General features: G+C 42.7%; 1 protein-coding gene across 1 annotated transcript in view; it reads right to left on the bottom strand.

Moving 5' to 3' along the window:
• The window catches only part of LOC139375092 (protein Daple-like), an 84,546-nt gene that overhangs the window by 42,446 nt on the left and 20,957 nt on the right, over positions 1–21,143 (bottom strand). The window contains exons 4-5 of the mRNA XM_071116532.1: positions 11,316–11,385; positions 2,200–2,258 (exon numbers count right to left, since the gene is read on the bottom strand). Of these exons, the coding sequence (XP_070972633.1) occupies positions 2,200–2,258; positions 11,316–11,385 (129 nt within the window). The remainder of the gene's footprint in view (positions 1–2,199; positions 2,259–11,315; positions 11,386–21,143) is intronic.

Here is a 21,143-nt window from a genome sequence, read left to right on the forward strand (position 1 = left end):
CTGGTATAGGTACAGGTGGGTGGGCCCTGCACTATTTAACCCTTTATCTCTATGAGCCTCTTACATGCTCTGTTATACTGGTGCTACATTGGACATGTTGACTTCAAAAGAGAAATTCATCTCAAAACTTGAGGGCCATTTTGAATTGATTTCTAAAATGCTGATAAGATAACAGGCTGTTGCTGCTGCACTAATGTTTAATGTTATCTGTTTCAGTTAATACAGGGATGCGTTCTAACATGTAAAGTTATGCCAATGCAGCTTTACTTCCTGGTGTGATCAGGTGCAAGGTGGGGCGCCAGGTAGACTAGCAGTTAGAGCGCTGGGCCAACCGAAATGTAGCTGGTTCAAATACCTGAGTCAACAACGTGAAAATAAATATAGGCACTTAACCCTAATTTGCCTGATGGGGCACCATACTACTATGGCTGACCCTGTAAAACAGCACATTTCACATCCGGTATATGTGACAAAACGTATACATTTATACACATTCAGTACCAGTCAAAAGTTTGGACACCTGCTCATTCCAGGGTTTCTTTATTTTTACTATTTTCTACATTGTAGAATAATAGTGAAGACATCAAAACTATGAAATAACACATGGAATCATGTAGTAACCAAACAAAGTGTTCAGCAAATCAAAATTGATTTGAAATTTGAAATTCTTCAAAGTAGCCACCCTTTGCACACTCTTGGCATTCTCTCAACCAGCTTCATGGGGTAGTTACCTGGAATGCTTTTCAATTAACAGGTGTGCAGTGTTATAAGTTAAATTGTGGATTTTCTTTCTTAATGCGTTTGAGACCATGAGTTGTGTTGTGACAAGATAGAGGTAGTATTCAGAAGATAGCTCTATTTGGTAAAAGACCAAGTCCATATTATGGCAAGAACAGCTCAAAAAAAGCAAAGAGAAACAACAGTCCATCATTACTTTAAGATATGAAGGTCAGTCAATCTGGAACATTTCAAGAACTTTGACAGTTTCTTCAAGTGCATTTGCAAAAATCATCAAGTGCTATTATGAAACTGGCTCGCATGAGGACCACCACAGGAAAGAAAGACCCAGAGTTACCTCTGCTGCAGAGGATAAGTTCATTAGAGTTACCAGCTTCAGAAATTGTAGCCCAAATAAATGCATCAGAGTTCAAGTAACAGACACAATTCAACATCAACTATTCAGATGAGACTGCGTGATTCAGGCCTTCATGGTCGAATTGCTGCAAAGAAAACACTAAAAAGGACACCAATAAGAAGAGACTTGCTTGGGCCAAGAAACACGAGCCAAGAAACACATTAGACCGGTTGAAATATGTCCTTTGGTCTGAAGCATGGAGGAAGTGGTGTGATGGTTCTTTGCTGTTGACACTGATTTATTTAGAATTCAAGGCACACTTAACCAGCATGGCTACCACAGCATTCTGCAGATATACGCCATCCCATCTGGTTTGCGCTTAGTGGGACTATAATTTATTTTTCAACAGAACAATGACCCAAAACACATCTCCAGGTTATGTAAGGGCAATTTGACCAAAAAGGAGAGTGATGAGTGCTGCATCAGATGACCTGGCCTCAAACCCCCGACCTCAACCCAAATGAGATGGTTTGGGATGAGTTAGACCGCAGAGTGAAGGAAAATCAGCCAACAAGTGCTCAGCATATGTGAGAATTCCTTCAAGACCATTAGAAAAGCATTCCTCATGAAGCTGGTTGAGAGAATACCAAGAGTGTGCAAAGCTGTCATCGTGGCAAAGGGTGGCTACTTTGAAAAATCTCATATATATTTTGATTTGTTTAACACTTTTTTTGGTTACAACAATGATTCCATGTGTAGTTTTGATGTCTTCACTATTATTCTACAATGTAGAAAATAGTAAAAAATAAAGAAAAACCCTTGAATGAGTAGTTGTGTCCAAACTTTTGACTGGTACTGAACACACACAATATGTATAAAGTTTGCCAAAGCCGATAGTTTACAGTATAATAAAAGGATATGACTGACTGCTTCTACACCGACTCAGTCTTCAAATGGGAATCTAATTCTAAAGTAGGCCTACCTGATTGGCTCAATTAAAAGGGTTTGTTAATGTTTTGCAATTTTAACTTTATTCATTCAGATTATCATTGAGATCAAATCAATTTTGCAAGAAAGAAAATCTGTTTAAAATCTGTTTAATATGTTAGAAAAGGCAATGTTACCTGTACAGCACAGCCTAGGATCAACAGCAGCAGTCTCTTCACCTCCTCCATGCCCTTGCCTGTTGAAGATGAAAGATGAAGATATAACTGATTAAAACATCCTTTCCTTATAGCCAATTGATTTTGAGCTCAGATTCGATTTTGGTTTAAATCCCACAACTCTGCAGGGCAGTCACTATCTGACACAGCCATAAAATATCATTTTAAATCTAACCCTTTCCCTAACCTTAGTGGCACCCCAGTCTAATTTATCTAATTTAACACTACGATGGAGCCGGAGGAGATGGCTGGCGTTTTACGATCCCCTCACCAAGTGCTATTGTGTGTGTTTTTTCACGTTATTTGTAACTTATTTTGTACAATATCGTATGACCGAAAATAGCTTCTAGATAACAAGACAGCGATTACTCACCCCGTACTGGAGGAATACTTTTTCTTTAACGAGTCGGACGGAAAGGATTTATTTCAGATGCCCGACAAGGCCCCTCATCCCAGTCATTTGCAGGAGAAAGAGACATCGAAGGCGAAGGTCTGGGTGCCTTGTAAGGATCCGACGGCAAGTGGGTAATCTCCCTTTACCATAGGTCCCATTTGTATTACATTTTTTTACCTTCATTTAACTAGGCAAGTTCGTTAAGAACAAATCCTTATTTTCAATGACGGCCTTGTGCAGGGGCAGAACGACAGATGTTTACTTTGTTGGCTCGGGGATTCGATCTTGCAACATTTCGGTTTCTAGTTCAACACTAACCACTAGGCTACCTGCCGCCCCAACGTACAACGCCCTATTAGCCAACGTACAACCAATGGCAAATAAAATCGACTTACTACGATCACGTACAGTGCCTTGCGAAAGTATTCGGCCCCCTTGAACTTTGCGACCTTTTGCCACATTTCAGGCTTCAAACATAAAGATATAAAACTGTATTTTTTTGTGAAGAATCAACAACAAGTGGGACACAATCATGAAGTGGAACAACATTTATTGGATATTTCAAACTTTTTTAACAAATCAAAAACTGAAAAATTGGGCGTGCAAAATTATTCAGCCCCTTTACTTTCAGTGCAGCAAACTCTCCAGAAGTTCAGTGAGGATCTCTGAATGATCCAATGTTGACCTAAATGACTAATGATGATAAATACAATCCACCTGTGTGTAATCAAGTCTCCGTATAAATGCACCTGCACTGTGATAGTCTCAGAGGTCCGTTAAAAGCGCAGAGAGCATCATGAAGAACAAGAAGTACACCACATCAGTCACTGACTTCATCAATAAGTGCAAAGATGATGTCACCGTACGTACAAACCCCAACCAGATGGATTACCAGGACGTGTGCTCCGAGCATGCGCTGACCAACTGGCAAATGTCTTCACTGACATTTTCAACCTGTCCCTGACGGAGTCTGTAATACCAACATGTTTCAAGCAGACCACCATAGTCCCTGTGCCCAAGAAGACTAAGGTAACCTGCCTAAATGACTACCAACCCATAGCACTCATGTCTGTGGCCATGAAATGCTTTGAAAGGCTGGTCATGGCTCACATCAACACCATTATCCCAGAAACCCTATTCCCACTCCAATTTGCATACCACCCCAACAGATCCACAGATGATGCAATCTATTGTACTCCACACTGCTCTTTCCCACCTGGACACAAGGAACAAGAATAGCAAGAATGCTATTCATTGACTACAGCTCAGCGTTCAACACCATTGTGCCCTCAAAGCTCATCATGAAGCTAAGGACCCTGGGACTAAACACCTCCCAATGCTACTGGATCCTGGACTTCCTTACGGGCCACCCCCAGGTGGTAAGGCTAGGCAACAACACATCTGCCACACTGATCCTCAAAACAAGGGCCCCTCAGGGGTGCGTACGACTGTACTCCCTGTTCACTCATGACTGCATTGCCAGGCACGACTCCAACACCATCAAGTCTGCCAATGTCTGATCACCGACGAGACAGCCTGTAGGGAGGAGGTCGGGGACCTTGCCGTGTGGTACCAGGATAACAACCTCTCCCTCAAAGACAAAGGAAATTATTGTGGACTACAGGAAAAGGAGGACCGCCCCCATTCTCATCGAAAGGGCTGTAGCGGAGCAGGTTGAGAGCTTCAAGTTCCTTGGCGTCCACATCACCAACCATCATGGTCCAAACACACTAAGAAAGTCCTGAAGCGGGAAAGACAAAGCCTATTCCTCCTCAGGAGACTCGGCATGGGTCCTCAGATCCTCAAAAGGTTTTACAGCTGCACCGTCGAGAGCATCCTGACAGGTTGTATCACTGCCTGGTATGGCAACTGCTCGGACTCCGACAGCAAGGCTCTAGAGGGTAGTGCATATGGCCCAGTACATCACTGTGGTTAAGCTTCCTGCCATCCAGGACCTCTATACCAGGCGGTGTCAGAGGAAGGCCCTAAAAATTGTCAGACTCCAGCTACCCTAGTCATAGACTGTTCTCTCTCCTACCGCACGGTAACCGGTATCCGGAGCACCAAGTCTACGTCCAAAGGCAGCTTCTACTCCCAAGCCATAAGACTCCTGAACAGTTAATCAAAGGGCTACCCAGACCCTACTTTTACGCTACTGCTAATCTATGCATAGTCTCTTTAACTCTACCTTTATGTACATATTACCTCGACTAACCATTACCTCGACTAACCGGTGCCCCCTTGTAACCGGTTTGAAATGGCTAGCTAGTTAGCGGGGTGCGCGCTAATAACATTTAAAATCAGTGACATCACTTGCGGAGTCCTTGAAGTAGTTGTTTCCCTTGCTCTGCAAGGGCCGCAGCTTTTGTGGAGCGATAGGTAACAATGCTTCGAGGGTGACTGTTGATGTGTGCAGAGGGTCCCTGGTTTGAGCCCAGGTAGGGGCGAGGAGAGGGAAGGAAGAAACTGTTACACCCACACATTGACTCTGTACCGGTACCCCCTGTATATAGCCTCGCTACTGTTATTTTACTGCTGCTGTTTAATTATTTGTTGCTTTGTCATTTTTTACTTTACACCTATTTTTCTCAAAACTTATTTAAAGCATTGTTGGTTAAGGGCTTGTAAGTAAGCATTTCACTGGGAGGTCTACACCTGTTGTATTCAGTGCATGTGACAAATAAAATATAATTTGATTTACTTAACAAAAAGGCACATTGAATTAGGTGGTCCAAGCAAGTCATTGCACAAGTGAGTGAGTAGGTGGAGATGGTGGGGGGCTTTCCCCTTTTGTTCTCTATTTGCTCCTCAAGCAAGGGGGAGACCAATGACCTCACGGAATCCGATCAGACCAACTCCTTGAATGCCCTACTCCTTCAAGTCGTGTATGGCGCTTTTCAACAGTACAAGCAAAAACATCTATGGGAGGACATCTTGAAATTAAGACATTTTTGTTAGATTTTTTTTAGCGATATACAGTGCCTTTAGAAAGAATTCATACCCCTCGACTTATTCAACATTGTTGTTACAGCCTCAATTCAAAATGGATTAAATACATCCCACCCATCACCACATAATGACAAAGTGAAAACATGTTTAGAGAAATGTTTACAAATGTATTTAAAATGAAAGAGAAATATCAAACCGACATAAGTATTCACACCCCTGAGTCAATACATGTTAGAATCACATTTTGCATCACTTATAGCTGTGAGCCTGCCTGGGTAAGTCTCTTAGAGCTTTGCACACCTGGATTGTACAATATTTGCAGATTCTTTTCAAAATTCTTCAAGCACTGTCAAGTTGGTGGTTGATCATTGCTAAACAACCATTTTCAAGTCTTGTAATTTATTTTAAAGCCAATTTAAGTCAAGACTAACTAGACATGGGAACATTCAATTAGAAAACCTACCAGGTCTTTGTGGTTGAATCTGTGTTTGAAATTCACTGCTCGACTGAGGGACCATTTGTCCATTTGCCATATACGATCATGGGACATTAGCCAGAGCCCAAAAATCAGTGAACCATGTCCAAATGGTGTATGTACTAAATCAGGCTGTTATGTCCATTTGCCATATATGATCATAGGAAGTGAGCTTTCGAACAGTGAACCATGGGCAAATGGCATATATAAATGTTGAGATGGCCTATATACTGACCAAATGATATACATCACTATGTTAAGCCCTGAATCAACCTAGAAGATCTATTTAATCACAGGAAGGCAGAATTTCTCATTGGTGATGATTCAGCATGTCCATTTCGTAACGGGGAGATCTTATGGATATACATTGGCAACTTGCAGACGAGCATGTTCACACTGACAATATAGCATGTGTGGAATTGGACACTGTCCAATCGCTTGTTGGTGTTGATTTCGGCCTGTCCATTTGGTGTAGGTAAATCCATCATTAAATACATTGGAAATGTACAATTGTACACTGTCCATTTGCAATGTATTACAATGGGCATTTAGCATCACAAATTGGATATGCTCTAATATACTGCAGAAATGCCCCATTGACTGGCTTGTTGAACTCGGGATGGCCGAGCAGTGATAGTGGTTCCTCTCCATCACTCGTTGGTGTTGATTTCAGCCTGTCTATTTGATGATGGTAAATCCCTCATTAAATACAATGGAAATGTACATTGTCCATTCACAATGTAAAACGTACAATACCAATATATTTATACTGTCATCAAGTCAGCCGTCAGTCAATAAGATATCATACTGACACCACACTCATACATACTGACAAACATACTTTGTCCAACTCTTTTAGAAACCAACAATCGCATATTTCAAAGCCGGCCCACAATTCATAGCGCCTTCTGTTAAAACCATTAAAAAACCAAATTGGAGCTGCGGGTCCAGTTCTGACATTGTGTAGGCCTAGCTTAGGCGACCCCGAATTCATCTCGATAGGTCATTCGGAGCCAGAGCAGCGCCCTTAATTAGTGCTGAAAATTCACATTTTTTCAGGGGTTGCTACGGGGTCCCTGAACAAACTTTCGGACAGAAACCTGTAGGGATGGACTCTATGGACCAAGGCGGTTTCAATGTACCTAGTCTTGTGATTCTGGGACTTCTCGAAATGTCGTCATTTCTGCGACATTAAATTAATTGAAGACATTGCAAATGGACGAGGCTGTTTCTCAGCCTGAGAACCTTCTAGACACACACAACTCACCGTGCACTACCGAATAATGCTCTAGAACAGGGTTCTAAAGTTTCAGAGCTCTAGATCTAACGGTTCTTTGATGGTTCGAACGCAGGTAACAATTGCAGGCTGTGTGTGTGTCTGTAAGCCCCACACTATGTCACACCATATTGACTGTGTGTGTGTGAGAGAGAGTTCAGAAAATCACATGGAGCCCAAAAACCTGCATTAATGGATTCGCCAGAACACGCCTCGACTGGATCTTCAACTTAAAAACAACACTTATTTAAGCATCATGAAATGGACTTTGTATGAATTCTTGTAAACTACGATAGATAAATGGCTGGTTACACAGTTGAAGTTGGAAGTTTACAAACACTTAGGTTGGAGTCATTAAAACTCGTTTTTCAACAACTCCACAAATTTCTTGTTAACAAACTATAGTTTTGGCAAGTCGGTTAGCACATCTACTTTGTGCATGACAAGTAATTTTTCCAACAATTGTTTAGACAGATTATTTCACTTATTCACTGTATCACAATTCCAGTGGGTCAGATGTTTACATACACTAAGTTGACTGTGCCTTTAAACAGCTCAGAAAATTCCAGAAAATGATGCCATGGCTTTAGAAGCTTCTGATAGGCTAATTGACATCATTTGAGTCAACTGGAGGTGTACCTGTGGATGTATTTCAAGGCCTACCTTCAAACTCAGTGCCTCTTCGCTTGACATCATGCGAAAATCAAAAGACATCAGCCAAGACCTCAGAATAAATAAATAGGAGACCTCCACAAGTCTGGTTCATCCTTGGGAGCAATTTCCAAATGGTTGAAGGTACCTCGTTAATCTGTACAAACAATAGTACGCAAGTATAAACACCATGGGACCACTTAGCCGTCATACGTTCAGGAAGGAGACGCGTTCTGTTTCCTAGAGATGAACGTACTTGGTGTGAAAAAGTACAAATCAATCACAGAACAGCAGCAAAGGACCTTGTGAAGATGCTGGAGGAAACAGGTACAAAAGTATCTATATCGACAGTAAAACAAGTCCTATATCAACAAAACCTGAAAGGCGACTCAGCAAGGAAGAAGACACTGCTCCAAAACCGCCATAAAAAAGACGGACTACGGTTTGCAACTGCACATGGGGACAAAGACCGTACTTTGGAGAAATGTCCTCTGGTCTGATGAAACAAAAATAGAACTGTTTGGCCATAATGACCATCGTTATGTTTGGAGGAAAAAGAGGGAGGCTTGCAAGCCGATGAACACCATCCCAACCGTGAAGCACGGGAGTGGCAGCATCATGCTGTGGGTGTGCTTTGCTGCAGGAGGGACTGGTGCACTTCACAAAATAGATGGCATCATGAGGTAGGAAAATTCTGTGGATATATTGAAGCAACATCCCAAGACATCAGTCAGAAAGTTAAAGCTTGGTCGCAAATGGGTCTTCCAAATGGACAATGACCCCAAGCATACTTCCAAAGTTGTGGCAAAATGGCTTAAGGACAACACAGTCAAGGTATTGGAGTGGCCATCACAAAGCCCTGACCTCAATCCTATAGAAAATGTGTGGGCAGAACAGAAAAATCGTGTGCGACCAAGGAAGCCTACCAACCTGACTCAGTTACACCAGCTCTGTCAGGAGGAATGGGCCAAAATTCACCCAACTTCTTGTGGGAAGCTTGTGGAAGGCTACCCAAAACCTTTGACCCAAGTTAAACAATTTAAAGGCAATCCTATCAAATACTAATTGAGTGTATGTAAACTTCTGACCCACTGGGAATGTGATGAAAGAAATAAAAGCTGAAATACATCACTCCACTATTATTCTGACATTTCACATTCTTAAAATAAAGTGGTGATCCTATCTGACCTAAAACAGGGATTTTTTACAAGGATTAAATGTCAGGATTGTGAAAAACTGAGTTAAAATATATTTGGCTAAGGTGTATGTAAACTTCCAACTTCAACTGTATTTTTTCCTTACACCGTAGGTTTATATACTTTGACGTGAAGCGGTCAAATTAGCACTGTATTACTGTTTTCAATATTTAATCCCACAAAATGTGCATTAACTCAGAGTGTTGTGGCCATTTGGTATTTTAATAACACTCGCAGACGTCCAGTAAGGGACTGTCCATTTGCAATATGAAGGTCCTCATCAATCATAAGGGAAATGACACAAGCGTCATCCCAATAAATGTTAACCTGCCAGGCAGGCAGCAAATCCCAAGTGACAGTTTTGTGGACCTCTCCCATCCCCCCAGTTCTTACACCAGTGGGCTGGAAGATCTCTCCCATCACTGATGGTTAGGAGCCATCAGTTAGTGGGTCAATCATTAAAATCTGCCACAGCTCAGGATTAGGTTTGGGTGTTTTTGTGGTTGTAGCAAGCCCTTCCTTTTTAAAAGACGCATATGATTGTAAAAAAACTATTTACCATGTCGTTTTGTGCAGGGTTTGTCTGGGATCAGCTGTGAGTGTGTGTGTGTGTGTGTGTGTGTGTGTGTCCCCTTGGGCCTGGAAGGGACTTCAAAAAAGCTTGATCAACACTCTGGGGAAAGTGCAAAACGGTTGCCATGGAGACCCTGTCTGCGACCCAGCTCTGCCCTTATTCCATTGAGACCAACTAAAAAGACAAAAGAGGTACACAGGGCAGGCAGTGGTATAACCCTGAGAGGAGCTTTTCACTGTTTCTAATCTACACTTAACATATCTTTGTATGGAATGGCCTCAGGAAGTTAGGAAGTCACGGAAAAACTAACGCATCAATCCACACAATAATATGAACACATACCCCATTAACCAATATTGAGATTCAGTTCACATACCAAGGCTGGCTTACAGCTAAAGCCTCCCAACAACTCCACCACTCAATGTTAGATCACTATTGTCCTTGATTGCTAAACACGTTTTCATACGGAACCAATCAAGAGGCCTAGATCTAGATAACTTGGCTCCCGGCAGGAAAATTTTAAAAACAAGCCACATGGGTCCTGATAAGTTATTTGTGTGTCTGACAGACAGTTGCAGGAACCAACATGCAAAACAAGCGTGCGAGCGGCATGGTAGTGGCCCAACCCATGAAAGGCCTAGCCACCGGGAGGAGAAGGAACAACAATGTCTGGCGGTGAAGCTGAACACTTCAAACATGACGTCATTATCCTGAAGATACTCTACTCTCACGCCAGCAGTTACAAAAGCCATAGAAATAACTGGTCTGGTATTCCTTTTATTCATTCATGCATACAGTAGCGCACTGCGCTACTGTAACATAATACATTATGTGTGAACTACGGGACATTAGCTTTATGGAGTCATCTAGCTAGGTAGAGTTTCAAAAAAAGTCATAAGGGACAGAGACGGCATGAACCACACTAGCTAGATTTAAACTCATGACAGCAGTGTACACAATATACGGTTCTGGGTTCAGAGATTAAAATTAGATGAGGAAACAAAAACAACTGTTCCTTCTCATAAAATATTAGTTGGTCCCATCAAGGCTCAATATACCATAGTAGCCTTAGGTGAACTATCCCCAGCTATACCTGTATCTTGCGGACAGCAGGCCTCTATCTGACCTTTCCACACCACTATATAAAGGTCTGACTGTCTCCATAGCCACATCTAGCCATATCAGGTCTATCCTGGCGAGGTTGTCGACACCAGACCGGAGAGCCCACACACTCAGCACTCTCCATGGCCTGATTAGCCTCCTACAGATAGAAGGGCTCCAACGGACTTTTCCTGCCTTTCCCACTTCCTGACTGACCGCAGTAAAAGGCCACAACATGTGCATCCTTTCCACCCCAACACGCCCTCATACAGTACAGTATCTGGACCGAGATTACAAGGGAATACTTAAAGGCATTTGTAAATCACTTACTGTGAGTGTGAACAAGAGATGGGGACCCCTACCTTAAATATTGCACTAGCCAGCTGGCCAACTGGATTTAGAGGCATAGCTACCTGAGGATTGTTGTGAGTTTGTGAACAAGAGAATGAGCACCACAGTACCTGAGAGGGGGTCCTTCGCGATGGTCAGCACATTAGGCAGGGTCATCAGGATGAGCTGCTGGAGACTGTCCTGAAACCACAGAGGAGAACATACCGGATTAAGTCAGAGCAGGACCAGAGGAAGGAAAACATTGCAGCAGAAGTCCTGTATTGACTTGTAACGCAGTGCAGGGGTTAACTAGGCTAACTAATAAAGCCACAGACTCCAGCTAGAACAGAACAGGAAGCTTCCACCGGCATGAATTTGAAGGGCGAAGTCGCTAACAGAGCTTGAACAGGGACCCACAGCAAGGTGGGAAAGGGAAACGTATTAAACACAGACAGGAAATATTGATGGAAAGAAGGACCATTTTCAGTTTGTAGAGAACACGTTTGGGGAGGAGGGGAGTTCATACAGTAACCAATGCAGTGCCCAGCTGTAACAATCTCCTAGTGAGAGAGAATATGGGCAGGGTTGTAATAACACACACAACAACAAAAAAAAATCACAGAACGGTACATGTTGGGAATCAGGAAGGAACACAATCTCATACATACATGTACGTACTGTTTGTTCTCTCGTTTGTCACACTCACATGGGTAACAAATGAAATGCTCAATGTCGGTCTGTGTGAGAATGGACCAGAAGAACAATGGACACCTTGGTAACAAGCTATAACACAACACACAGACACAGTAAACCAGACCCAACACGTCCAAATGACCTTAGCTCCTCGTTCAAACACACACCTAGATAGAAAACATTACACCCACACAACTTAACACGGGTAGGTCACCTGTAATGGTTATAGCTGTAAACCCCAGGCACGTGCTTCAAACAACTCATTGTAGTAAAGTGAACAACTTGACTCTTGTTGGAGAATTTAACTGAAGTCTGCTTGAATTAAACAGTCTTCAGGTAATACTGCAGGATATGTAAAAAGGGAAAACTGAAAGATTAGGGTCAGGTTAGCCTCATTGTGAGAGAGAAAAAGAGTGAGAGCGATAGCAAGAGAGCATTGGCACAGAAGTTACTATGACATCTTTACTCCTTTTCTTTCCCATACAGGTTTCACTGGACTCGAGGCATTAGAATAGACCGGCCTGGGGGAGAATCAAAGGGCCTGCCGCCACTACAAGGGAGGGGCCTTCTGTATAGAGGGGCTGGATGGTGGTGGTGTGGGGTAATGACCACTTTCACTCTCCCTCCCTTCTATTGCAGCAGACCCTTGGCAGAGGCCCCAGCCTAGCTACAGCTCTATTGTCAGGTAAAAACCGTTGGGCATTCTATTTGTTACCCATGTCATCCTGAGAAACCTCTAACACAAAAAACACCCCCCACTTCTCTGTTTCAAATGCACTGAACTAGAAAGCCAGAGCACAAGATCGGTTAAGAAACAGCCGAACAGAGCAGAGTCTAACTGCCTGCTAGGCTCCTCATCTTACACTAGCAGCAGCTCAGTGAAAATGTCACCAGGTGTTGCTTGTCCTTAGTTCCCTTGGTAGTCCATAAATTCCATGGCACAAATACATAAACATAGATCCAGACATGAAACAATTGTTCTATTCCTTGATTAGCCAGATTTTTACATTATTTTAAAATTAAGTTCTGCTCGGCATGGCTTTGAGTTGCTCTGGTAGTTTGTTCCACTCAACCTTGCCAGTATATAAAAAAAGGTGATCTTACCAGATACTCTACAGATAGCCAGACTAGCTGTTTAAAATGCTCGACCTTCGATGAGTACGGGGAGGGAGTTAAGTACAGTTTCCACCAGCTTGTTTTGGCTGGTCTGTAGCTTATTTTTTAGCCGTTTAGGGATGCCGGTGAACCATGATGTTAGTATCACTTTGATTATACGTGCACTAGCGCACCTGCCAGAGTCTTTAGGCTGTCACCATCAAGATATTTGGAGGTCCGAGATAGAAATGCCAGTGTCACCAGTCAAGTACCCATTCAATTAACACCCAAGGTAGCTGACCGAGGTAGCTGACCGAGGCTTTTTGTGTAACCACTGAGTTGCCCACGCGGACACTAAAACCAGGGGACCTTCAAGCTTTTCTCTGGATTCTGTTTTTTCCAATATGTAGAGAAAGGTTTTCTGAAAGTAATTTACTGATATTGGATAACTCTGCACTAAGGATCTTTTCAACTGAGGCTTTGTTCTTTTGGGATACCAGTAGAGCAGAGTCATCTGCATACAAAATCAATTACGAGAGCAGGCTGATTTCATATCGTTAACGTGTGCATCTTCATGCTCCTTGACCTTAGTCCTGCATTCGACACCAATTCGAGCCCAACATTATTTTGGGGGGATTGGAAACCACATTTGATTTACGCAGACAAGTTCAGATCTGATCTGTCAGAAATATATCAGTTAGTCTCTGTGGATGATTCGGTGTTCCTCAAGGTTCCCTTCTAAGACCACTACTGTTCTCCATCTTACCGCTTGGTAATGTCATTCGGAAACACAATGTCAACATTCACTGCTATGCAGATGACACACAAGCAGTGCATTTCGATCAAACATGGTGAAGACCCAAAATTGCCTACCCTGTGTTCCAGACATAAGGAAGTGGATGGCAGCAAATGTTTAAAAGTAAAACTCAAACAAAACAGTGACGCTAGTTATAGGTCCCGAGAAACAAAGATCTGCTGTCAGACCTGACAATGAATCGCAATGGTTGTACAGTCATCTTTAATAAAACTGAAGGACCTAGGCATTAGTCTGGACCCTGATCTCCCTTTTGACAAACAAAAAATATTAAAATCTTTAACATTACAAAAATCTAACTTTTTTTTTTTTTTTTTTAAAGCTAATCCATTATTTTGTGACATCAAGATTAGATAACTGGCTACCCAGACAAGGCACTCAAACTTCAGCTAGTGCTCAATATGGCTGCTAGAATCTTGACTAGAACCCCAAAATGTTATCATATTACTCCAGCGCTAGCCACTACACTGGCTTCCTGTTAACAAGGCTAGGGCTGATTAAGGTTTTACTGCTAAAGTATAAATTATGGACTTGCTCCTACCCATCTCACCAATTTGGTTCTGCAGTACATAGCTACACGTAAGTTACGGTCACAAGACACAGGCCTCGTTATTGTTCCTAGAATTTCTAAGCAAACAGCTGGAGGCAGAGATTTGGACTATAGAGGTACATTTTTATGGAATGGTCTGCCGATCCACGTGAGAGACGCAGACTCAGTCTCAACCTTTAAGTCTTTACTGAAGACATCTCTTCAGTAGGTCCTATGATTGAGTGTAGTCTGGCCCAGGGGTGTGAAGGTGAATGGCAAGGCACTGAAGTGACGAACCACCTTTGCTGTCTCTGCCTGGCCAGCTCCCCTCTCCCTACTGGGATTCTCTGCCTCAAACCCTATTACGGGGGCTCAGTCATTGGCCTGCCCTTCCTGCCCTCATGTAGTGGGGGAGATCTACGTGGGCAATACTCAGCCTCATCTCAGGGTAGTAAGTTAGTGGTCTGTTGATATCCCTTTAGTGGTGTGGAGAAAGTAATTTGGCAAAGTGGTTGGGTTTTTATCTTGCCTGGTTGGCCCTGTCCGGGGCTAACATTGGACAGGGCCAGTGTTCCCCGATCTCCCGTCTCAGTCTCCAGTATCTATGCTCCAAGTCTATATGCCGGGGGGCTAGAATCAGTCTGTCATATCTGGTGCAATTCTCATGTCTTGTCTGTCCTGTGTAATCTTAGGTACTCTCCCATCTCTCACTTCCCCTCTTCCCCCCTCCCGGAGGATCTGAGCCCTAGGACCATGCCTCAGAACAACATGGCCTGATGACTCCTGGCTGTTCCTGTCCCCAGTCCATCTGGTTGTGCTGCCGATCCAGTTTCTGCTGTTTTGCCTGCAGCTATGGAACCCTGAACTGTTCACCGATCGTGCTACCTTGTCATGCTGCCGATCCAGTTTCTGCTGTTTTGCCTGCAGCTATGGAACCCTAACCTGTTCATCAGATGTGCTACCTTCTCGTGCTGCTGTTCCAGTTTCTGGTGTTTTGCCAAAGTGGTTGGGTGTTCACAGGTCGTGCTATCTTGTCCAGGACCTGCTGTTCTGACCCCCTCACTTGCACTCTCTCTCTCGCTCTCTCTCTCTTGCGCCTCCCCTAATAAAGTATGTTAAAAACAATAGATGCGTCAGTGGAGTGGGACTTTCTAAAACCGGACCAAGACAAGAATATTAGTCTTGCTCTATTCATAAATGACTTTTTCCAGCACTTTAGACAGCACACTCAAAATAGACACATCTATAATTGCCCTTGTTGGTGTTTCTGCCCTTCTTGTGGATAGGGATCACTCTAGCATGTTTCGTAACTGTGGGAACTCTACCTTGCTCAATAAAGATGTTGATTAAATAAGACTTTACTACTTCTCTGTTATTAACAGATGCTTGGGTTTGGGGGCAACATTAGTAAATAAGCATGGTGCATCTGGACTGGAGCCTCTTATGGCCATAAAAACACAAGACTGTCTGACTAGAGGGCCCCATATGTCTGTTATTCTGTTACACCTCATCAATATTCAAACAGGCTTACGTTCTATCCGTCACACACCCCCAGGCCTTTTTATAAAACACCTCTTAATTGAATGGCTACTTAAAATAGATCAATTTAGGGAAGCAACACCATTAAACAATGTCTCATTATAAGATTAGTATAATACGGCTAGCACTGGGGCTTTGAAGAGGTGTTACAGGGTGTTACAGGCTCAAGCCATCATGTTTCAGCAGGCAGGTGATCATCGAGAGGAACCTGAAGGAGAACGGCAGCTCTGAGACTTGCTGCCTACCGGTTTACCCTCTGGAGGACGGGCCAGTGAGGACACTAACAGTAGCTGCAGGTGTTGGCTATGATGCATAGCTAAATAGAGTTCCCTAGCTATCTCTGTCTACGACCCAAATGGCACCATATTCCCTTTACAGTGCACTACTTTTGACGAGGCTCTGGTCAAATGTAGCGCACTATAAAGAGAATAGGGTATCATTTAGGGTATCATGTTTGCCTGGTCAACTCCTGCTGTCAGCTAGTTGAAATCTCAATCAGCATAAGAGAAACCAAACCAGTGTAAATTAAACATGACAACAGCCAGGCAGATGGTGCCTTCAAGGCTCTAACTAGACCTTATTGGAGATATTTGCCTTGTTTTTCCAGTACTGGGTCATAATCATTAGGCACAAATAAAAAAAATATATAATTGAAATGACAAATAGGGAGAGAGGGACTACCTGGACTTATATATATTTTCATGTTTACCATTTAAAAGTGATGGAGATGCTATGGTAGGCCCAACTGAACACAAAGCTGGTTTATCAGCCATGCTAGTGGAAAACAGGCTGGGACACACTAACAAAAAGAGGTCTGGTTTACATTATTGATAAGTGCAGATTGATTTCAGCCTGCGGGAACAGGTGAGGTCATGTTCAGGTACTGGAGTCAAATCTCTCCTCTCCTACCCTCTCTCCATTACCCACCCAACAATGATAACTCCTTCAGTACAATAACGAAAATAGTTTTTGGCTGACCTCATCCCTTCGTGTGCGCAGGTGTGTATTGTGCAATAGGTAGACGTGTCCCTTGACAACAGCCCTCAGGACTTCATGATCATCATCTACAGCTCAGTAACATTATGGAACCATCATTGGGAGGGTCAAAGAAAGATCAACGGCCAGAAATTTGGGGTAAAAAAATAAATACATATATTTTTTAAAATCTACGCCCGGGCCCTATTTCCTGTTCCTCTTTTGCTATGCAGAACAATACAGAGCTCTGCAATCTAGGATATCCATAGGCCACGTGTTTGTTTGTTTTTCTGGACCTTTGGCTTGATGGTGCTTCTACACTTGCATTGCTTGCTGTTTAGGGTTTTAGACTGGGTTTCTGTACAGCACTTTGAGATATCAGCTGATGTAAGAAGGGCTTTATACATAAATGTGATGGTTATTTGGAGACCGATTAACCTGTTCACATAAAGCTGATGAAGGAGCTGTAAGCCAAGTGTTTCAAATTCTACATCATTAGGAGTGAGACGAGTCAGCAAGTGAAAGGTTGAGACAAAAGCAGAGGAAGAGCGCTTCAGCCTCCTCTCCTCCTCCCCAACCAACCAAGATCAAGGAGACAGCAGAGGCAGGCTAGGTAGCTCCGCACCAGTGCTGGGCTCGACACAGTAACGTCAGTCAGAGAATGTTCCCCCAGGCCTCTCCCCCTAAGCACAGACAGCCCATAAGAACAGCAGGACTCCTGCATCCATCCACTTTGCAAGGGCTGCTTCAAAGCACATAGTCGAAGTCGGAAGTTTACATACACCTTAGCCGAATACATTTAAACTCAGTTTTTCACAATTCCTGACATCTAATCCTAGTAAACATTCCCCGTCTTAGGATCACCACTATTTTAAGAATGTGGAATGTCAGAATAATAGTGGAGTGATGTATTTCAGCTTTTATTTCATCACATTCCCAGTGGGTCAGAAGTTTACATACAATCAATTAGTATTTGGTAGGATTGCCTTTAAATTGTTTAACTTGGGCCAAACGTTTAAGGTAGCCTTCCACAAGCTTCCCACAAGAAGTTGGGTGAATTTTGGCCCATTCCTCCTGACAGAGCTGGTGTAACTGAGTCAGGTTTGTAGGCCTCCATGCTCGCACACACTTTTTCAGTTCTGACAACACATTTTCTATAGGATTGAGGTCAGGGCTTTGTGATGGCCACTCCAATACCTTGACTTTGTTATCCTTAAGCCATTTTGCCACAACGTTGGTAGTATGCTTAGGGTCATTGTCCATTTGGAAGAACCATTTGCGATCAAGCTTTAATTTTCTGACTGATGTCTTGAGATGTTGCTTCAATATATCCACATACTTTTCCTACCTCATGATGCCATCTATTTTGTGAAGTGCACCAGTCCCTCCTGCAGCAAAGCACCCCCACAACATGATGCTGCCACCCCCATGCTTCACGGTTGGAATGGTGTTCTTCGGCTTGCAAGCCTCCCCCTTTTTCCTACAAACATAACGATGGTCACACAGTTCTATTTTTGTTTTATCAGACCAGACAACATTTCTCCAAAAAGTATGATCTTTGTCCCCATGTGCAGTTGCAAACCGTAGGCTGCCTTTTTTTTTTATGGCGGTTTTGGAGCAGTGGCTTCTTTCTTGCTGAGCGGACTTTCAGGTTATGTCGATATAGGACTATTTTTGTGGACATAGATACTTTTGTACCCGTTTCCTCCAGCATCGTCACATGCTCCTGTCCTGGGATTGATTTGCACTTTTCGCACCCCAAGTATGTTCATCTCTAGGAGACAGAACGCATCTCCTTCCTGAGCAGAATGACGGCTAAGTGGTACCATGGTGTTTATACTTGCGTACTACTGTTTGTACAGATGAACATGGTACCTTCAGGCGTTTGGAAATTGCTCCCAAGGATGAACCAGACTTGTGGAGGTCTACATTTTTTTTTCCTGAGGTCTTGGCTGATGTCTTTTGATTTTCCCATGATGTCAAGCAAAGAGGCACGGAGTTTGAAGGTAGGCCTTGAAATACATTCACAGGTACACCTCCAATTGACTCAAATGATGTCAATTAGCCTATCAGAAGCTTCTAAAGCTTGACATCATTTTCTGGAATTTTCCAAGCTGTTTAAAAGGCACAGTCAACTTAGTGTATGTAAACTCCTGACCCACTGGAATTGTGACAGTAAATTAAGTGAAATAATCTGTCTGAAAACAATTGTTGGAAAAATTACTTGTCATGCACAAAGTAGATGTTCTAATCGACTTCCCAAAACTATAGTTTGTTAACAAGAAATTTGTGGAGTGGTTGAAAAAACAGTTTTAATGACTCCAACCTAAGTGTATGTAAACTTCTGACTTTAACTGTACATACTAATGTGTGTACTGTGTAACTGGGAGAAAGCAGAGGCAATCTCATCCAAGAGACATTTAGGTATAGCACTTAAAATAAAGAAATTCCCTTCCCCCATTATATTCCAATGTACTGTATTTTTGTTGTACACCGTAAACAATGTATTGTATTTTATTTGTACACTAAACAATGGGCTGTATAGACAGAGCTCCATGACCAGGTTTACTATAAGAGGAAGGGACCACACCCAAAACAGTTTTCCTGAGGAGAAGACGACACTAGTCTATAAACAGTGCTGCTGCTGCTTGCTGCTGTGTTAGGGAAACAGTAAGTATGAAGCTCTTGTACTATGGTGAGGCCGCACAAGAACATTATAAACTCAGCAAAAAAATAAACATCCTCTCACTGTCAACTGCATTTATTTTCAGCAAACTTAATGTGTAAATATTTGTATGAACATAAGATTCAGACAAACTGAACAAATTCCAGAGGCATGTGACTAAACAGAAATTGAATTATGTGTCACTGCGAGCACGATCAGCTGTCCGTCCTGTCTCCGTAGCGCTGTCTTAAGCGTCTCACAGTACGGACATTGCAATTTATTGCCCAGGCCACATCTGCAGTCCTCATGCCTCCTTGCAGCATGCCTAAGGCACATTCACGCAGATGAGCATGGACCCTGGGCATCTTTCTTTTGGCATTTTTCCAGTCAGTAGAAAGGCCTCTTTAGTGTCCCAAGTTTTCATAACTGTGACCTTAATTGCCTACCGTCTAATCTGTTAGTGTCTTAACGACCGTTCCACAGGTGCATGTTCATTAATTGTTTATGGTTCATTGAAAAGGAATGGGAAACAGTATTTAAACACTTTACAGTGAAGATCTGTGAAGTTATTTGGATTTTTACAAATTATCTTTGATACAGGGTCCTGAAAAAGGGACGTTTCTTTTATGTGTATGCTAGCAGCTAACTGGTAATGTTATGCACCAGAACTCTGCAATAGCCTAGGGACACAATCAACTAGCTGGAGTCCCTCGAGGATGCCACAACTAGGAACAGTCTGGCAGTGTGACAAACCAACACCCTGCACCCAACTGCTGCCACCTGCCACCCTACCTACCTAAACAAAAAGCAAAATAACTGAAGATATTACCAGGCGGCACCGGAAACAGATTAGGACCTGCCTCCGTCACAGGGTACACACGGGCTATCTTGGTTGTTTTTGTCACATTACAGTGAATATATATATATATATATATATATTTTTTTTTTTTAAGCATTTTTCAAAGGCCGAGGTCCTTCAATATCATTCAGATGTACTTTTAAAGGATGTGTAATAGTGTATAAAAAAGGTGCAGTAATGTGTATGCCATTTCCATACCAAATAAAGAATGTTATGTCAATCTTTTTTTCATCTCAATTTTGGTTGAGTGGATGTGCAGTAAAAATCCCAGAGTGGATCAATAGTCATTGTTGAATATTACAGCCTGGTGAGTGAGAATTTCATCATGTACCAGCAACCCATTTAAAAAGTGCACACCCTATGCCCCCCCCTTGGTCTGACCACTGACCCAGGCTATGATCAATAACACAGCTAAGCACACTCCCGTGTGTGTGTGTGTACGTGAGAGAGAAACAACTTGTCAATTAAATTCCCACAATGTACGCAGCCCATCTCCCTTGCTAATTGACCCCCTGCACCATATTCCCTGTGGGGAAGACAGCCTTCCTCACAGCACTGACTACACATCTGTAAGCACTCATATCTATACATTTTAACATTATCATTCTGTGAATGCTTCTGAAATAACACAGAAAGCTTCTCTCTGCACTGATGATTGCATCAGCCGAGCTTCAGTGGCTGCAATCAGAGCTTCAGAATTCTAATCACAGGGTGGTGAATTATTTCTCACCTGGGCGTCTAGTCTACAGTTAAGTCACTAACCACAGAGTATAACATACACTTTGTAAAA

Source organism: Oncorhynchus clarkii, chromosome 19 (assembly GCF_045791955.1).
Source record: "Oncorhynchus clarkii lewisi isolate Uvic-CL-2024 chromosome 19, UVic_Ocla_1.0, whole genome shotgun sequence".
Lineage (NCBI taxonomy): Eukaryota > Metazoa > Chordata > Actinopteri > Salmoniformes > Salmonidae > Oncorhynchus > Oncorhynchus clarkii.